At 42.7% G+C, this 18,168-nt stretch overlaps 1 protein-coding gene across 2 annotated transcripts in view; it reads left to right on the plus strand.

Moving 5' to 3' along the window:
• SENP6 (SUMO1/sentrin specific peptidase 6) overlaps nucleotides 1-18,168 on the plus strand; it is a 92,910-nt gene that overhangs the window by 15,629 nt on the left and 59,113 nt on the right. For both annotated transcript variants that reach the window (XM_015411463.1, XM_015411464.1), the window contains exons 3-4: nucleotides 3,359-3,422; nucleotides 8,107-8,249. In XM_015411463.1, coding sequence (XP_015266949.1) covers nucleotides 3,359-3,422; nucleotides 8,107-8,249 — 207 coding nt within the window. The remainder of the gene's footprint in view (nucleotides 1-3,358; nucleotides 3,423-8,106; nucleotides 8,250-18,168) is intronic.

Here is an 18,168-nt window from a genome sequence, read left to right on the forward strand (position 1 = left end):
GCATTCAGAGGTTTACTGTCCCTGAATGTGGAGGTTCACATGTGCAGGTAGTATGATGCACTTCCAGCTCTGAAATGTATTATGGTGGGCCTAACTCCTGGGTGATTATTAGATGCGATGCAAAATCATAAGAGGATAATACATAAATGATACATTTTCATTTTACACTGGGGTATTTTTTAAAGAAAAGATTATTGTAGTTGATACTAGTAAATCCAATTTTGAGTCATTATTCACACTGCATTTATATAATAATTGGCCAGGATAAAAAATGCCATGTACAGACCTTGACTGCAGTCCTTTTGCAGCCTGGGGTCCTACACTGAACGGTTTCTTGATCCTCATGAGTTCCTTTGGGGGAGCATAGGAGGAAACTGTGGAAAGGGGGAACTCAATCTTGACAGACACAGAAGAATTTGTGCTTTTTTGCAGGATTTCAGCCAGTAGATCAACCCTATTTTTCATACTTTTTCTGTATAATATTGGAGGACACTAAATAATGATAACTGAGATTTTTAATAGTTCTGTACATGTCTTAGCTGGGGAAACAATCCCATTTTTCTAGGTGTAATGTCTAGCATATTGCTGGGAAGACTATAGTAACAAACACAGCCTCCAGCATAATATCTACACAGTACTCAACAATAGGTTAACTGCCACACATTAATTTCTGAGTTTGCTGTACCAACATCTTCTAATGGGATTTGCCACTAAATATTTCATACTTTTAAGCCATCAGCATGTTTACAAAATTATTTTCAGGTATTTACTGTGAATTGACTTTGATTATATTTACACATGACAAACAGCTTCCTTGTCCTTTAACAGGCCTTGACAAATTTTCTTTGGCTCTAGGAGCGAGTCCAAAAACTTTGGAGCCAAACTCCTTTTTCAGCCATCTGGGTTTTGTGTTGTAATGACCATTAACCTCTTCACAGTTTCTTGTAATTTTATTAAAGCTATGGCAATTCAAAGCTAACCTCTAACCCTAACCTAACTTCTCCTGAATTTTTCATAATTCCATTGTTGCTTTAAAAAGCTCCATTTAATTGAATCTTGGAGCCAGTATAGAAAGCAACTGCATAAGAAATGATTTCATCCACCACCACTGAAAAGTATAAACGTAAGTTAGTATATAAACAAGCAATGAAAAGAACTTCATGCACATTTATTTTTATGTCATACAACAAAAAAATTGGATGCAAAATGATATGTAACCTTTGTATTTAGAATGAGGAAAACCGAGAGACACTACGATGAAATCATTGCTGGAAATACTAGGGGCGACAGTGAAATTTCTAGGTGCCATGGTGATCTGACACCTTGGGTTTGTCCTAAAATGGAATCCATACAAAAAAGGACTTGTGAAGCCTTTATGTACTCAAGTAGATCATGATGGGTAGCCGTGATACTCTGTCTTTATCAGTAGAAAAGAGCAAGAGTCCAGTAGCACCTTAAAGACTAACAAAATTTGTGGTAGGGTATGAGCTTTCGTGAATAACTGCTCACTTCTTCAGATACAGCTAGAATGGGAGTTCATCAATCCTAGATATTGGAAAGCGGAATGATTTCAGATGCCAAATGACATTAGCAGGCAAATGATAATAGAAGTTGTAATCAGATTAGGTGTGATATGCAGAAAGGTAGTAGGCTTGGGGAAATAGCATTGGTCTTGATTAAATCCGGGTGGATGCATTGTCTTGAGCTTCATTATCAGTTGCAATTCAGCAGTCTCTCTAATCTCCCTTTGAAATTCCTTTGTAAGAAAACTGCTACTTTTAGGTCAGCAACTGAATGTCCTGGAAGGTTAAAATGTCCCCCTCGCTGGGTCTTGAATGTTGTAGTTTCTGATGTCAGAGTTATGTCCATTAATTCTTGAATAAACTGGCCTGTTTGTACAGTGTAGAGAGTTGGAAGGGCATTGCTGACACATGAAGACATAAATCACATTAGAGGATGAGCAGGAGTAGGAACCTGAGATGGTATGGCTGATGTTTCTGGATCCAGTGATGGTGTTGCTAGGATCTATATGAGAACAAAGTTGGCATCTTGTTTTGTTGCAGGCCTTGGTACCAGAGTCCATGTTACTGCCAGTGAGAAGTTTTTTTTTAGGTTAGCAGGCTGTTTGTTATCAATAAAAAGTCACTCCTCCAGTGCCTGTGTGAGGGAAGTGCCACTGTACAGCATGGGTTGTAGGTCATTAATAATGTGTTGTACTGGCTTGAGTTGTGAGCTGTAGGTGACCAGTGGGGGAACATTTTAACCTTCTAGGACATTCAGTTGCTGACCTAAAAATAGCAGTTTTCTTACAAAGGAATTTCAAAGGGAGTTTAGAAAGAGTGACTGTTGAATCGCAACTGATAATGAAGCTCAAAACAATTCATCCACCTGGATTGAATTGTGACCTAGGTTTCCTTTTTCATTACCAGTGCTGATTTCTCCAAGCTTACTATCTCCCTGCAAATCACAACTTTTATTGTCATTTGCCTGCTAATGTTGTTTGGCATCTGAAATCACTCCACTTTCCAATATATAGGACAGATGGACTCCCATTGTATCTGAAGAAGTGGGCAGTGACTCATGAAAGCTCATATCCTACCACAAATTTTGTTCGTCTTTAAGGTGCTGCGGTGGCTCAAGTGGTTAAGACGCTGAACTGCAGGCTGTGGAAGGTCGGTAGTTCAGCAGTTTGAGACCTGAATGTGCCGCATGACGGAGTGAGCTCCCGTTCTCTAGTTCCAGCTCCTGCCAACCTAGCAGTTCAAAAGCAAGAAATTGCAAGTAGATAAATAGGTACCACTTCGGTGGGAAGGTAACAGCGTTCCGTGCACCTTGGTGTTTAGTCATGCCGGCCACATGACCACGGAAACCTCTTTGGACAGCGCTGGCTCTTCAGCTTTGAAACGGAGATGAGCACCGCAACCCTAGAGTCGGATTCGACTGGCTTTCGAGCAAGGGAACCTTTACCTTTACCTTTAAGGTGCTACTAGACTCTTACTCTTTTCTACTGTACTCAAATAGTTTCATATTCTCACCAGTTTGATAAACAGTTGTCTTTCCCTTTTATAACGGAATAGGATTGTAGTCTGCTGCAATGTTTTTGTAGGTATCAGCTTGCTTTTACTGGATTGCCCTCTATCTTTGTCATCCACTTTCTGCATTGTTTATGGTATTACTGCCTTAGACAGTTCGTTGTTTGCATTGTCTTGTAATTCTAGTCCTATTGCATTATTCACTGGATGTCTTCTGCTGTTTGAATTGTTTTTATATTCTGTGATCTGCCTTAATTCTCAGTGAGAGATTAAAAATATTGTTGAATAACAGCACTTTTTTTCTCTCCTGTTCTTCACCTGTTTAGTGAAGCAAATCTGCTGAGTCTAGATGAGAGCGATGGATCCTGCAGTCCCCGTGATGAAAACAAAGTGAGTATTTGTATTTATCCTGTTATGTGATTAAATATACATACATGAGACAGCATATTTGATGCTTCATACTAAGTGCAACTGTTTGAGGAAATACTATGTTGTGATGCTGACCCTTCATGTGCATGTTCTTCTTTATAACTTAAAAAATCAAACTAACCTGCCTTTAACTGTCACATAGAGTACACAAAGCTGCCTTACACAGAGTTAGGCTGTCTAGCTCAGTACTGTCTGTTGTGACTGGCAATGGCCCTCCTGTGTCTTACGCAGAAAGATCTTTGTCAACCACTGTTAGTTGAGATAGCAGGAATTAAACCCAGAACACCTAAAGCAGGACACCTAAAGCATGCACTCCACTGCTAAGGCACAGACTCAGTATTCTTAGCTTTCTATAGTACACTCAAACCTCATTTCTGAATCCACAAGAGATAATGCTTGTGTGTTTATTTTTTTTAAAGCACGCACACACGTGTGTTTATTTTTTTTTAAATACGTAGACATCTATATAGGGTCTTGAATAGCAAATGCTAAAGAACAGTAAAAGCTAATTTTGATGAAGAAAACTAAATCCAATTGGGAAAAAATAGAATTATCATCTATAATGATTGCATGCATTGTGGTGTAGATTCACACTTACATAAACTCACTTTATTTCAGTGCAGTAATATGATTTAAAATTATCTCATTTCTAAAGGATATTGCTGAAAAGGCTCTTGGATAATCTAATACAGGGGTGTCGAACCCATTTGTTATGAGGGCCAGATCTGACATATAAATGAGACCTTGTTGGGCCAGGACATGTGTGTCATAAAATGTAATGCCAGGTAGCAGAGATATAGACTTTATAAAGGACACAAACACAGAGAGTTTAAACGTTTAATGCTTAAAACATTAGCACTCTTGCAATGTTTTGTTTATTTAACAGTGTCTGATAACTGACACCTCTTGCTCTGAATTATTACATCAAAATGTCTGTGCTGTGGCAATCTTGAGTATGCTGTTCAAGTGTGTATCTGTAAGCTGCAAATCTACAATGACGCCGCAGCAGCAGAACTGGAAGAAGAAGCAGAAGACAGCCAGTTCCACTGTGGACCTGATAGAAGTCCTCTGGGGGCCTAATCTGGCCCCCAGGCCGCATGTTTGACACCCCTGATCTAGTACAATTTAGACTTATGAAATGTACCAAATGCAAATGGGTTGCACATATAAGAACATAAGAGAAGCCAGTGTTGGATCTGGCCAATGGCCCATCCAGTCCAACACTTTGCTACACAGTGGCCAAAAATACCAGGTGCCATCAGGAGGGCCAGCAGTGGGGCCAGGACACTAGAAGCCCTCCCATTGTTGATCCCCCGAAATACCAAGAATACAGAGCATCACTTGCCCCAAAGTCCCTATTTATACCTTGTGGCTAATAGCCACCGATGGACCTCTGCTCCATATGCTTATCTAATTCCCTCTTGAAAATGTCCATGCTTGTAGCCGCCACCACCTCCTGTGGCAGTGAATTCCATGTGTTAATCACTATTTGAGTGAAGAAGTACTTTCTTTTATCAGTTCTAACCTGACCACTCAGCAATTTCATGGAGTGCCCACGAGTTCTTGTATTGTGAGAAAGGGAGAAAAGTACCTCTTTCTCTACCTGCTCTATCCCATGCATAATCTTATCAACCTCAATCATGTCACCCCTCAGTTGTTGTTTCTCCAAGCTAAAGAGCCTCAAGCGCTTTAACCTTTTGTTCATAGGAAAAGTGTTCCAACCCTTTTATAATATTCTAGTTGATTTATACAGGGGCATTATGTACCCAATGGTGCTGTTTCTAGGCTTCCTCAGAAGTAGATTCTCTCGTACCACAAGTTACTACACAGCAAATGCTATTTACTGTGTGTCGTTTCTTTTATTCTCCAATACATTCTCTATATTTTCCAAAGGCATTCCAACATTGAATAGCATAAGCAGATTGGATTGGAGCCAGATATGAAGGTTATTGTTACCTAGTTGGAATATAAACTAGGAAACGAAACGAAGAGAGAAGTCGCCAGCTTTGTTAAAATACAATTGATGATTCTCTTCTCTGTTATAAGTACTTTTATAACTACTCTGTATGTAGCACTTTAAATATTCATTCACTTTATGCATATCACAGTTCCCCGCATGAGTCTGTAATTTTGAATTAGGCGCAAGCCAGTTAATTAATTTCTAGTAGTAGCAACCAGTCCTCTTTTTTTATCTGGCTAGAAGCCTTCTTTTTTTCAAATTGGCTGGCAATTGCTCTCTATCTCACGTTGCTGGCTCAGGTGCTCTCTCATAGTTTATAGGAGTAGCATTTCAGTATTCTTTTCTATCCGGCTGGAAGACTTCTTTTTAAATAAACTGACAAATGCTTTCCACCTCTCAAGTGGGAACTCAGTCTCTCAAAAACTATTCTGATTGATTCCATGCAGCTTCATGTTTCTTTCTTAAAGGTGTAGAACATTGACAAAGTTGCTAAAGGCTGAATTCCTATATAATACATTCACGTTTAAATACATTTGTGAGTAGTCTTTAAATGGACTGGGCTGTAACTATTTGAAGGAAGCAAAAAAAGAGGTTAAGCTGTATCAAGAGGCTGACACCTTCCAACACAATAGGATTACTCCTGAGGAAGATTGGTGAAATGAGTGTATAACCCGGTGCTCATTGAGGACATTGGACTTTTCCTTGAAAATGTTAGAATTTCCTTAGCACTATTGTAAAATTTTGATATACAAATTGATGTTCATAGGATTTATTAAATGTTGTTATCATTTTTATCACAGTGTTTCTTTGTTTGATATAATTCCCTGTAACTGTGATCCCTTCTTTGGTTTACCTAGAAAAATTTATGCCTGGTATTGAGGGACTTGTGTGTGTAATATTTCCCTCCCAGCCTCTTTATATTCATCCCCTCTCCCTTGTGCTGCATCCGCGGACATGCAGCCAAAGAGAGCTAGGTTTTCTAGAGGCTGAAAGGGGTGATTCCTTCTCTGTTACCCAAAAGCCTCTTAAGAGCGTTGGGGTACTTGCTGATACCGCTTCCTTTGTTTATGGTGGTCAAATACCTGTTTGGTATCAGGGGAGCACCAAACGAGGATAAATTGATAACACAGATAACAGTTTTCATTAGGAAAACTGACCAGTCTTAATTCCCTAAATAGACAAAAGGTTTATTCATTACTAAAAGATCAACACACTTTGAGGTTAAGTATGCAGGCTACAAAGTTGGAGTACAGCCCCCCCCGGGGGGGGGGCAGGCTGCTTTTAACCTTCTTTTTTCCAGTTGTGTCAGAGTTGTGTCCAGAGAGTTTTTCCAGTTGTGTCCAGTTCAGTCTGTTCCTTGGGACTTGATTCTCTTTTTGTTTTGGCCATCAAGTCTCATTGACTTAGGGCAACCACATATTGCCTTGCCTCTTCACAAAAACCTTTTACTTCCTTGGTGCTCAACCATCCAAATACTAATTACAGTTGACCTTGCTTAGCGTCCAAGATCTGACAAGATTTTGCTGGCCTGGCCTGTCTGTCAAGGCTGTCTGTCAAACCCCTGGCCAACAACCTTGAATACTGCATCAGTGTTCTTTAGTGCTTTACACTCAGGATATGAAAATACATTGATCTAGTCTTTGGTGATATCTCCAGACTAGTTGTCTCCAAATGCTGCACATTTTTACACACTCCTCTTCCATAAACTCTCCCTTTTTCATGGGTGAGCCATTTGGCTGGATTTATGACTGGAATCTTCATGGGCCAGGAAGTGTTTTGTTAAGGTGAATTGGGTCTCATGCACTCATTCATAACAGCGTGTGCTATGAGCTGTGCCAGTCTGGCAGCTACAGCGGGGAGAGAGTGAAGGGGGTGAAGTTGCTCCACTTGTGTAATAGGCTAGAAGGACTATCTCATACCCTTCCTACCTCTACACTAGAGCCACCTGACTGGGATGGCTATTAGTACGCACAAGTCCTTCGACCCCAGGAATAAACTTTCCCAGGACTGGAAATAGTTCAAGGGGAGGGGAGGGAACATCCCAGACCATTAGTGCTTTCTGCTGGTTTGCAGGATCCAACCCCCTTAATTTTTCTCCCATGTAGGACAGTGATATTTTATTTGAATGCTGTCCTAAGTCTGGATGTCATTGGATTGCATCTGTTGCGGATTATAGTTCTGACCTGGAATTTTAGAAAGCTCTATCACTTGAAGCTTCCCCAGTGGCTTGAGTAGCCAAATGTCCAAAGTGTCTTTCTGGGCTATATATTGCTACTATCATCCTGTGAGGTGGTATTTGCTGAAAAGAACTTGAAAGATGACAGCTAGAATTATTGGCTGTAAGATTATTACATGTGGTCCAAAGACTGTCCTCATGTGTGAAAAGTTTTATTAACTTTCAGTCATACTGTTAAAGATAAATGATACATGGTATTTCAATTCTTTATTTGAGGTGCAAAAATCCCTTCCAACAACTGGCCACAGAACGCATGCTGCAAATTGTTTTAGCTGTATCTCTGTCAAAAGATTTTAATTCTCAGTCTTTTGTGCCCCTCAGTTTGGTGACACTAAAGCACATCACATAAAAGGTTGGATTGAGACTATTGTAATGCTTGAGAAATTAGTAGAGATGTAATGCAGTATCATGTATTCATTTTACAATTGTTTGTAATTATTTCATTGCAGTCATTCCGTTGTCGCTCAGGAACTATTGGCACCAGAGGAGACCCCATAAGAACATATACTAGACGAGGCAAAATTGAACCTTCTAGAGTTTTTAAAGGAAACCCGATTGGTCTCAACATGTTGGGGAACAGCAAGAAACTGAGGTGCTTTGCTTCCAGATATACTAAAAATTGCTGAATCTGTCTTTTTAGAAAGTTGCTAGTAATTCTTAAGAAATGCTTGCATTTTGCTGATCAGATTGACTAAACTTTCATTTATAATATTCAAATGGTTTTGTAGGTGAAGATCTACTATTATGTGGCTGGAGGTTTTAAATATTTGTTGCACCATAACTGTTTCAAAAACCTGCAATATTCCGGCCATCTGAGGCCAAACTGGTGGCATTCTAGTTTTCAGGTGCGTATTCGTGGTTTCCCAAGTGACAGCTAGAATTATTGAGTGATCAGCAAACATCTGCATTGTTCGGGGAAAAGTTCTGTTTGGTACTACTTCTGAAGCTATTTTCTTCAGTCATACACTTAAGGATAGGGTTAAATATGCAAAATTTCTGAAAATTCTGACGCCACAAGGAAAAAAAATGTGTTTTGGGGTTTTCCTCTGTTTTTTTGAGAAAAACAAATGTTGGAAAAAATTAAAATATGTGCAATACTTACTTTCATAATCTTCTGTGCAGTCCCATATGGGGACTGCACATGAGCAGGCCAGAAGCTTGTTTCTGCCCAGGGACCACATGCTCCTGCACAGGAATGACTCAGGAATCCCCCCCCCCCCAGTTCCTCTTTTGCCGCTGAAGGAGAAGGTTGTGTTTCTTGGAGTCTCCAGTTACACGTGTGATCGAGAGGAATTGTTCCAATTTGGTTGGAGTGATGTTGGTTTCTGAGTTTGTGCCATGGCTCAGAAGGCCCTTTTCAAGAAATGCTCCCACTGTGGGGTGAAGATGACCCAAACTGATGATTGTGACCTCTTTCTGTTCTGTTTGGGTGAGGGCCCGGGTGTCTCCACATGTAAGGCCTGCTAATGCTTCACCCCTAAAGCTTGGAGGGATAGGGCATCAAAACTTAAGGCAGCGCTGTCGGAGAAAGTTTTTGAGTTCTCATCCGAGTCAGCCCTGGAGAAAGCTTCCAATTCCGTGTCTTTGGAATCTATACGCTCAGCTTCACCTCCCGGATCCATATCTCAGCAGATCTGATCTTGGTCACACTCTCCTCATCATGCTTCCTCTGCACTGCCAGCCAAAAGGCAAGACCAAGGACAAGGAGGAATGCAAATTGACCTCTCAGCAGACTTCTCCCGTCTGCACTCCCGAGCCTACACCAACCTTGCAGGAGAAACCCAGGACTACATCTCCGAGCCCGAGGTCCCCACCTGCTTCCATCTCAGATGGTGATGTGGATGCAGGCTTACCACGGAGTCAGGGTCCATGGGAGTCCAATCCAGAGCAAATGGCCGCGATTCTGTGGTCTCAGCCCCAACTGCCTGTGCAGTGGCCTTCACACCGTACATGACATCTCCAGCATATATGGAAGAATGGAGTGACAACTTTGCAAGCCCCAGGACCAAGTGTTTGTATCATTACCCTCATTGGGTGTTATCGTGCCCACCTTCAGCGACTGTTGTGTGCGGTGCTCCCTCTAAGTTCTGGAGTCTTGTGAGCAAAAAATTCTGCTTTGTGAGCTATTGGCATTAAAGTTGTGGGTGAGTTATTTGGCTACTGCATAAATTAGTTTTTTCTGGAGCCATCCTTCCCGGTGGTAAGACAAAACTGTGTGAGCCGGAGGCTAAAAAACTGTGAGCTTACACTAACTCAGCTTAGAGGGAGCACTGGTTGTGTGCACACCACATTCTCCTATACATGCAGTGAGGAGAGAAGAGGCAGCAATTGAATCTGACACATCATAGGATCCGAGCCCAGATGAGAGGGTCAGTGAGCCATCTCCAGCATCTCCCACGGAGGATCTCCGAATGTTTGGAGAACAAATGATTTGTATGGCCCAGTCTGTCGAGATAGAAGTCATTACCTCTGAGCACAACCCAAAATATAAGATACAGAGTCACCTGTACTCAGAGTCTCCCAGGATTATTGTGTTCCCAGTGTTGTAAGGCCTTGAGGACCTCACGCAGGAACTGTGGCAAAAGCCTGTGTCTCCAGCCTACTTCAAGACGAGTAGAACATTTTTATAAGATCAGAAAAGAACCACTTAACTACCTTATGACTCATCCTCCACCATCTTCCATGGTGACGGAGTAAATGCAGCCAAAGGGCCATCAGGCCTACCACTCCGCTCCCACGGATAGAAAGGGAAGAAAGCTGGATGTCCTGGGTTGGAAACTATTTTCCTCAGCAGTGTTAAGTTTCAAAATCTCTGACTATGAAACCATTATAACTGGTTATCAGTTCTTATGGGAGAGGATTCTTCTGTTCCTGCCTGAACATAAGTGTTCTTGCTAAGGATTTGCGTACCAAGGCCATTAAACTGTTGAAGCAGCAGATTAATGCTGGACGGCATTCAACAGATTCACCTGCATAGGCTATGGTGAGCTGCATCATGCTCAGATGCCACATATGGTTAAGGTCACTGGTCTTACCTATGAAGGCCTAAAATTGAGGACTTACCTTTTGAAGGTTCTGCTCTCTTCTCTGCCAAAGGGAAAACAAACAAACAAATAAACAAACAGCTAAGTCCCAATCTTCCACGTCCCAATTTAAGCAGAAGCCTTTTGCGAGACAGTCTGGCATCTGTATCAAAGGGAGTACCATTTTTCTGGCTCCTCAGGGTCTCAGTATCCAACCCCAAGCCATTTACCCCACAACAAGGTTATCATAGGTGTAAGGATTCCAACCATCCTAGGTTGAACCAACGTCTACCCTTTTCCAGAGAGGCAATCTCATCCCCTAAATCATCCTTTTAACTAGGATCGTTGTCAACCCCTGAAGTTTGGGGACAGGCTGGCTCAGTTTGTTACAGCCTGGGAGGCCATTACCTCCAACGAGTGGGTTTTGTCAATATTCTGATTTGATTACAGATTAGACTTTAAGTCTAAGGCATCTGAGGGTTTCTTCTCCCATATGCTTCTAGTAGATATGAAGGATGAGGGAGTTAGACCCATTTTAGACCTCAGAAATCTGAACATTTTTCTTCATGTTTCTAAATTCTGTATGGTGTCCATTTCCTTCAATTTTACAATTATGAAAATGTAATTGCTGGTTCATCATTATTGATTTCAAGAATGTATGTTTTCATATTTCAGTCCACCCTCAAAATCGCAAGTTTCTGCATTTTTCATGTGAGGAGTGAGTTTTTCAGTAAACTGTCCTACCCTTTGGTTTAGCCACCACACCCAGGGTATTCTCAAAGCTCTGGTTATTGCCTACCTTCGTATGCGGGGTTGCCATATATTCCCTTACCTAGATGATTGGCTACTAGTGGTGGATTCCAAGGACTGATTGTTGAGTCATTGCACTCTTGTCCTGGAGACCTATCAAAAGTTAGGGCCCCTTGTGAACTAGGGTAAGTCACAATTAGTCCCATCCCAGAGGGTATAGTTTATTGGAACCATGCTGGATTCCTTAATGGGAAATGTTTTCTATCTCCAGTCAGTGTACAGGCCATTTTAGCCTTGGTAAGACAGTTCAGATATCACCGGTTCCAATCAGTTTGGAAAATCCTGTGCCTTATGGGATATATGGCCTCTACTGTGGCAGTCCTGCCTTTGGCTAGGTTACAGATGTGTTCCCTGCAGCTCTGGTTTCTGTCTTGTTATAGAGCTGGGGTTCATGCCCTATGGAATGGAATTTCTGTTTCAAGACCTGTTATTCGTTCTTTCTTGTAGTGGTGTTCTCTGGCTAATTTATCCAGGGGGATTTCCTTCGGGGTTCCTGAACATGAGGTCGTCCTTGCTTCTGACACTTTGCTCTTGGGTTGGGGCACCCACTGTGAAGGATTGTCAGCTTGGGGTACTTGGTTAGAGGATGAGAAGCTGCTGTACATTAATATATTAGAATTGTGAGCAGTTCATTATGCCCTTCGTTGTTTTTCAGATACCCTTCGGAACTGATCCAACCTTGTCCAAATGGACAATACAGTTACAATGCTTTATTTAAACAAGCATGGGGGTCCAGGGTCCAGAGGTCTATGTCAGGAGGCTGCCGTAGCACGGGACATGGCACTGAAGCTCAATGTTTCCATTCACCCCATCCACATCCCTGGGAGTTTAAACACAGAAGTTGACAGGTTGAGCAGGGTCGGCACACTCTAATGAATGGTCCATAAAGGCTACTTACCTGGAACCAATTTTTACCCTCGGGGGGGTTCCAGACATCAATCTGTTGAAGGCTGTGAAGTATTGTTCCCGAGCAGGAGTAGGCATTGGTTCCCCTAGGGGATGCATTTCAGCTGCATTGGCAGCAAGCCCTTTTTTTTACACATTCTCTCTGTTCCTGCTCCTTATCAGGGCTATAGACATCACCAGGAAGAAGAGATCGAACATGATTCTGGTAGCTCCGTTTTGTCCTTGCCAGATATGGTTTCCAGTCCTCATGGGGCCAGTTTCTTCCCCTGCCAAATCAACCAGATTTAATCAGCATCAACCAGGTGTCTCATCACAATCTGAACCGCCTCAGCCAGATGGCTTGGAGGCTTCAGACAGAGACCTAATATTTTTGCAGGAGGTTAATGACATATTTGATTATTTATTGCAACTGAAATATAAAGGCCTGGCATTTTCCTCCCCCCCCCCCTTTGGTATTTTTTTGTATTTTTCATATGTGCATGTGTGTGCCTGTGCACCTGGAAGTCAGGGCGACCTCTGGTGACTGACCCCTATTGGGTGCCTGGAGGATATTCAGAGAGGTGGCTTAATAAAACCTGCCCCCACTTACCAACTGCTAGTATTCCAAGGAGGTCTCCCATCCAAGTACTTGCCAGAATTGACTCTGCTTAGCTTCTGAGATCAGGCTTGCCTGGGCTATCCAGTTCAGGGCTGCATTTTCCTATTTGAGGGTTCACCTGGCTGCTATCTCTTGCTGTCACAGGGTTCACCTGGCTGCTATCTCTCGCTGTCACAAGGGAATTGAGCGAGGATCAGTTTCCCCCTCATCATTTGTCCGGGAGGATCAGTTTCCCCCTCATCATTTGTCCAAGAGATTTCTTAAAGGGCTAGGTAATCTTTGCCCACCCTGGGAACCTTTAGTGTCCTAAGGTTCTCTATCAGTTGTGTTGGCACAGCTGATGCCAAGCCTTTTGAATCCCTTGCTACTTGTTCTTTGGCAGAGCTTTCTGCAAAGGTGTGTTTCTTAGTGGCTGATACTGAAGTTTTTCCTGAGAGGGTAATCCTTCGCTCTAGTCTTAGGTTTCTCCCTAAGGTAGTTTCCAGATTCTGTTTATCCCAAAATGTCATTTTGCTCCTGTTCTTTCCTTCACCAAGCTCTGAAAATGAGTGCTTGTTTCATTCTTTAGATGTGAGAAGGGCGTTATTATTTTATCTCAAGAGAACCCTGGAGTTCCGCAGGGACAGAGCCCTGTTTGTTTGCTTTAATGGCCCTAAGAGAAGTAGGAGAGTGTCATCTCAGACCCTGTCCCAATGGATTGTCAGGGCCATTAGGCAATGTTATGATTGGGTCAGGTTACTATACCTTTTAAACATTCACACCCACTCCACTAGGGCAATGGCTTCTTCAGCAGCTTTCCTAAATGGAGTGCCCTTGACGGAGATTTGCACAGCTGCCACCTGGTCGTCTGCTGACACATTCATGTGTCACTATGCTTTGGACCTGCAGGCGAGACAAGAGGCTCAAGTGGGCAAGGTAGTACTTCATTCGCTGTTCAAGTGAGGAGAGTGTGCTCCATCTCCTGGTGAGTAGCTTGCTAGAATCCCCATGTGGGACTGCACAGAAGATTGATGATGAAAACAAAGTTGCACTTACCTTTAACTTGTTCATCAAGTATCTTCTGTGCAGGCTCACATACCTTCCCTCCTGCCCCACTGCATGCTTTTGCTTTGGTGGCATTAGAGATACTGAGGGTGGGGGCACTGCTGTGCAGGAGCATGTGGTCCCTGGGTGGGAACAAGCTTCTGACTCTGGCGCGCAGCACCCCCTGGAGGCTTTTAGCTATAAAGACCTGTCCAATGGCAGGCCTGCTCATGCACAGTCCCCATGTGTGCCCACACAGAAGACACTCGAACAATCGTTACAGTTAAGTGCAACCTTGTTTTCCTATCAAATGTAAACTGATTTTACTGTTTTCACAACAGAAAATGCACCATTTATAACTGAGGATATAAAACTGCAATATTTGACATTTATAGAATTTTTAAAAATGTAAAGGCCTTAATTTTGTACAAGCAAAATTGCAAATATATTTAATACTCGAGAGAAAACGGCAAGCCTATGCACCCTATAGTATCATAGTAAAGGTAAAGGTTCCCTTGCTCGAAAGCCAGTCGAGTCTGACTCTAGGGTTGCGGTGCTCATCTCCGTTTCAAAGCCAAAGAGCCAGCGCTGTCTGAAGACGTTTCCGTGGTCATGTGGCCGGCATGACTAAACATCAAGGCGCACGGAACGCTGTTACCTTCCCACCGAAGTGGTACCTATTTATCTACTTGCAATTTCTTGCTTTCGAACTGCGAGGTTGGCAGGAGCTGGAACTAGAGACGGGAGCTCACTGCGTCATGCGACAACTCGGGTCTTGAACTGCTGAACTACTGACCTTCCACAGCCTGCAGTTCAGCATCTTAACCACTTGAGCCACCGCAGCTCCTAGTATCATAGTACATATTCCTTAAGTGTTCCTATCTGCTTAGAGAGAGCTAGGTTTTGGTGAAAGTTTCAGTTTTCCTATGAGGCTTTGGTGCAGTTCCTATGCCACCTCTTTCTGATCTTATTTTCCCTTCACCAAAGTAGGGCATCAAGTTACTTGTTACCCGATTGTCAGACTCCTGGTCAAGTTATTCTCAACAACCCTCTCTTTGTTAGTGATATGTTTATTGAGATGCATTTAAGTTCCAGATCAGAACAGAACTGTGTTAGAACTGGGGATTTTGGCGTGTACCTTAGCAGATATAGATAATTCAAACAAGACCCCTTTTCCCCTAACCAGTCACACTTAAACTTGTCCTGCCTAGCTGTTTCCAACCCCCCCTTGGGAATATACGATCCGTTTATCTAACCGTAAGCTGGCACAGAAAGGCTCAAGGTTGTTCCTCTGAGAGGCTCTTGTCTTAAGGAAAATAAGCCTCTTGTCTTAAGGAAAATTGCTGCCTCTACAAGCGAAAGGTTCCCACTCACGCAACATCCCTTTCCCTCCTCTCAGGAATGTGCTCTCCCCCCAGCATATATGGCAAACTAAGCAGAGCAAGGTTTGACATTCTGCCCCCCCAAAGCTTCAATCATCCTCCTGGATTGAGAGGGTGGTGCCGATGGAATGTGCATGCCAATTTTGCAGCTTTTACGTGCTTGGCTTCCACCCATTCATTGTGTGAGGGGTCGAAGTCTTTCTATTTAAACAGGTAATACAACCGACCCCTTTTGAGTTTAGAATCTAAAATGTCCTCCACTTCCTGATGAACTTCTCCATCGACCATCAGGGAGGGGGAGCTGGAGGACGTGGTTTCCATTTCGAGGGTCCAGGATCCTTCTTCAGTAGACTGAAATGAAACACAGGATGGACATGACGCAGATTCTTAGGCAACTCCACCTCAACAGCCACTTTGTTAATGAGACACACCACCTTGAAATGGCCCACTTATTTCCAGCCCAGTTTCTTCCCTGGCTGCAGACCTTTGAGGTGCTTAGTGGAAATATACACTGAATCCCCTAGTTTCAAGTCCCACTCAGGGCCCCTCCCCTTATCCGCGTAGCTCTTAGAGTCCTCTTTAGCTTTGTCCAGGGTCTTTTGGAGGGTGGGCCATCTTTGTGTTACTTTAGATCACCATGTTTGGGCATCCCTGGTACTCGGGCTTTCCAGGTTTAGGGTTGGGAGGGGTCCTCCGACGTAAACCTTCACTGCTTTAAAAGGCGAGACCCCAATCAAAGTATGCACAGAGTTATTGTAGCTGTATTCCGCAAAAGGGAGTAAGTCCACCCAATCATCCTGTTGGTGGTTGATAAAACATCTAAGAAACTGCTCCAAGACTTGATTAGTCTGTTCTGTTTGCCCACCAGTCCCTGGGTGGTAGGCACTACTTAGCCCATGCTCTATACCCAGGAATTTCAGGAGCTCCTTCCAAACCCCCGTTACGAACTAGGACTCCCAGTCTGAAATTATTGCGGTGCAGAGCGTGGAGCCTGATGATACATTGCATAAAAATCTGAGCCAGCTTCCTGGCTGTAGGCACCTGCTTGCAGGGGATGAAGTACACTTGCTTTGTTACTAAATCTACTACTACCCAGGTAACAGTCTTTCCATTACTCGGGGGTAGGTCTGTGATAAAGTTTGTAGAGATGATGAACCATGGCTGCTGTGGGGTTTCTAATGGTTGCAACAGACCCGGGGTCTTTCCCACTCATCTCTTACTCAATAGGCAAGTTTTACAACAAACAGGGCCACGGTGTATAATAGCCAGTAAAACAGTAAATCACCGTGTACAATTAAACAATATTTGTTAGTTTTTATATGCAATGTTTAGAATTCAATTATTAACAAGATTACAACAATAACACTACAATATATGATATAAAGCTTAGCAGTACACACAAAGTAATACAGTTACTAGTTACAGACAAACGACGGAGTTCTAGTACACTATCCGTTTGCGTGTCCTTCATCAGGTTCGTCATTTTGTAATTATTTCTTCATTGGCATGAAGTGCTGCAAGCCATATTTCAGAATGCTAGTTCTTATACAAATTATTATGTACGCTACCGCACTTAGATTCTGGTGACTGGGGAGCTCCTATAGCAAGCTCTAATGTGACTGGGTCTACAGCATATAATAATTGGCTAAGCTTCCCTCAGGATAGTGTACTGATCTGCCAATTTCTTGGCTTGAAGAGTATGTGTCTGTTTGGTTTGGTGCTGGTGGCTTTGGTTTCTTTTCTTTTGTTGGGGATGGGGATGGGGTTCTCGGGTTCAGACCCAGTTCCCGTGCTCGCCCTGGCTCCTCCATCTTCGTCAGCTTCTAATACTTTGTCAGACTCCTGGTCGAGTTACTCTCAACAACACTCTTTGGCAGTGGTATGTTTTTTGAGATACATTCAAGATCCAGATCAGAACTGTGTTAGAACTGGGGATTTTGGCGCATACCTTATGAGATATAGATAATTCAAACAAGACCCCTTTCCCCCTAACCAATCCCACGTCTCACACGTCAGTGTGTGTTGTCCCCCCCCCCCCCCCCGGGAATATACAATCCCTTTATCTAAACGTAAGTTGGCGCAGAAAGGCTTAAGGTTGTTCCTCTGAGAAAGGAAAGTGTCCTAAGGAGAATTACTGCCTCTACTAGCAGAAGGTTCCCACTCACACAACATCCTGTGCCCTCCCCCCAGCATCTATGACAAACTAAGTAGAGCAAGGTTTGAAATCGATATATGAATATATGTGTCATAATGAAAAAAAAATAGTTGTTTGAGAGAGAGGTGAAATGGTCAACAACATGGGAAGAATCAGGTTGAAAGGACAACAGAGGGCATGCAACAGTTGAGAAGCAATGAAAGTCTTGCATGATTCCCTTATGAAGATTAGGTATCCATCTAGGTTCAGAAATGCATCTTGGGTTTAAAAGCTGTGTATGTCTAAAGAATGTGCATGGTATCTTTAAAAGCATTTCACTGATTCTAAAAGAGAAAATACTTCATAAGATCTTTTTTTAGTACTCCCCCAAATTTCCAGTTCTGTTAAAAAAAATAATAATGAAAAAAGGGCCTCGGGGGGATGAAATTGTCTCCCCCTCCCCCAAAGTTTTCAGGTTTTTCTCTTGGCATTCACATCTCTAGCTAGGTGTTTTGTGGGGTTTTTTTGCTTCTTTGTTTTTAATACTGGAGATTAATCAACTATGAATAATAGATATGTGTCAGCGGGGAACCCACAAGGAATTGTAGGGGGGGGGGCTTCTCATTTTCCCCAGT

The sequence above is a fragment of the Gekko japonicus genome, unplaced genomic scaffold, assembly GCF_001447785.1.
Source record: "Gekko japonicus isolate JY-2015 unplaced genomic scaffold, Gekko_japonicus_V1.1 scaffold4128, whole genome shotgun sequence".
In the NCBI taxonomy this organism is placed as follows: domain Eukaryota; kingdom Metazoa; phylum Chordata; class Lepidosauria; order Squamata; family Gekkonidae; genus Gekko; species Gekko japonicus.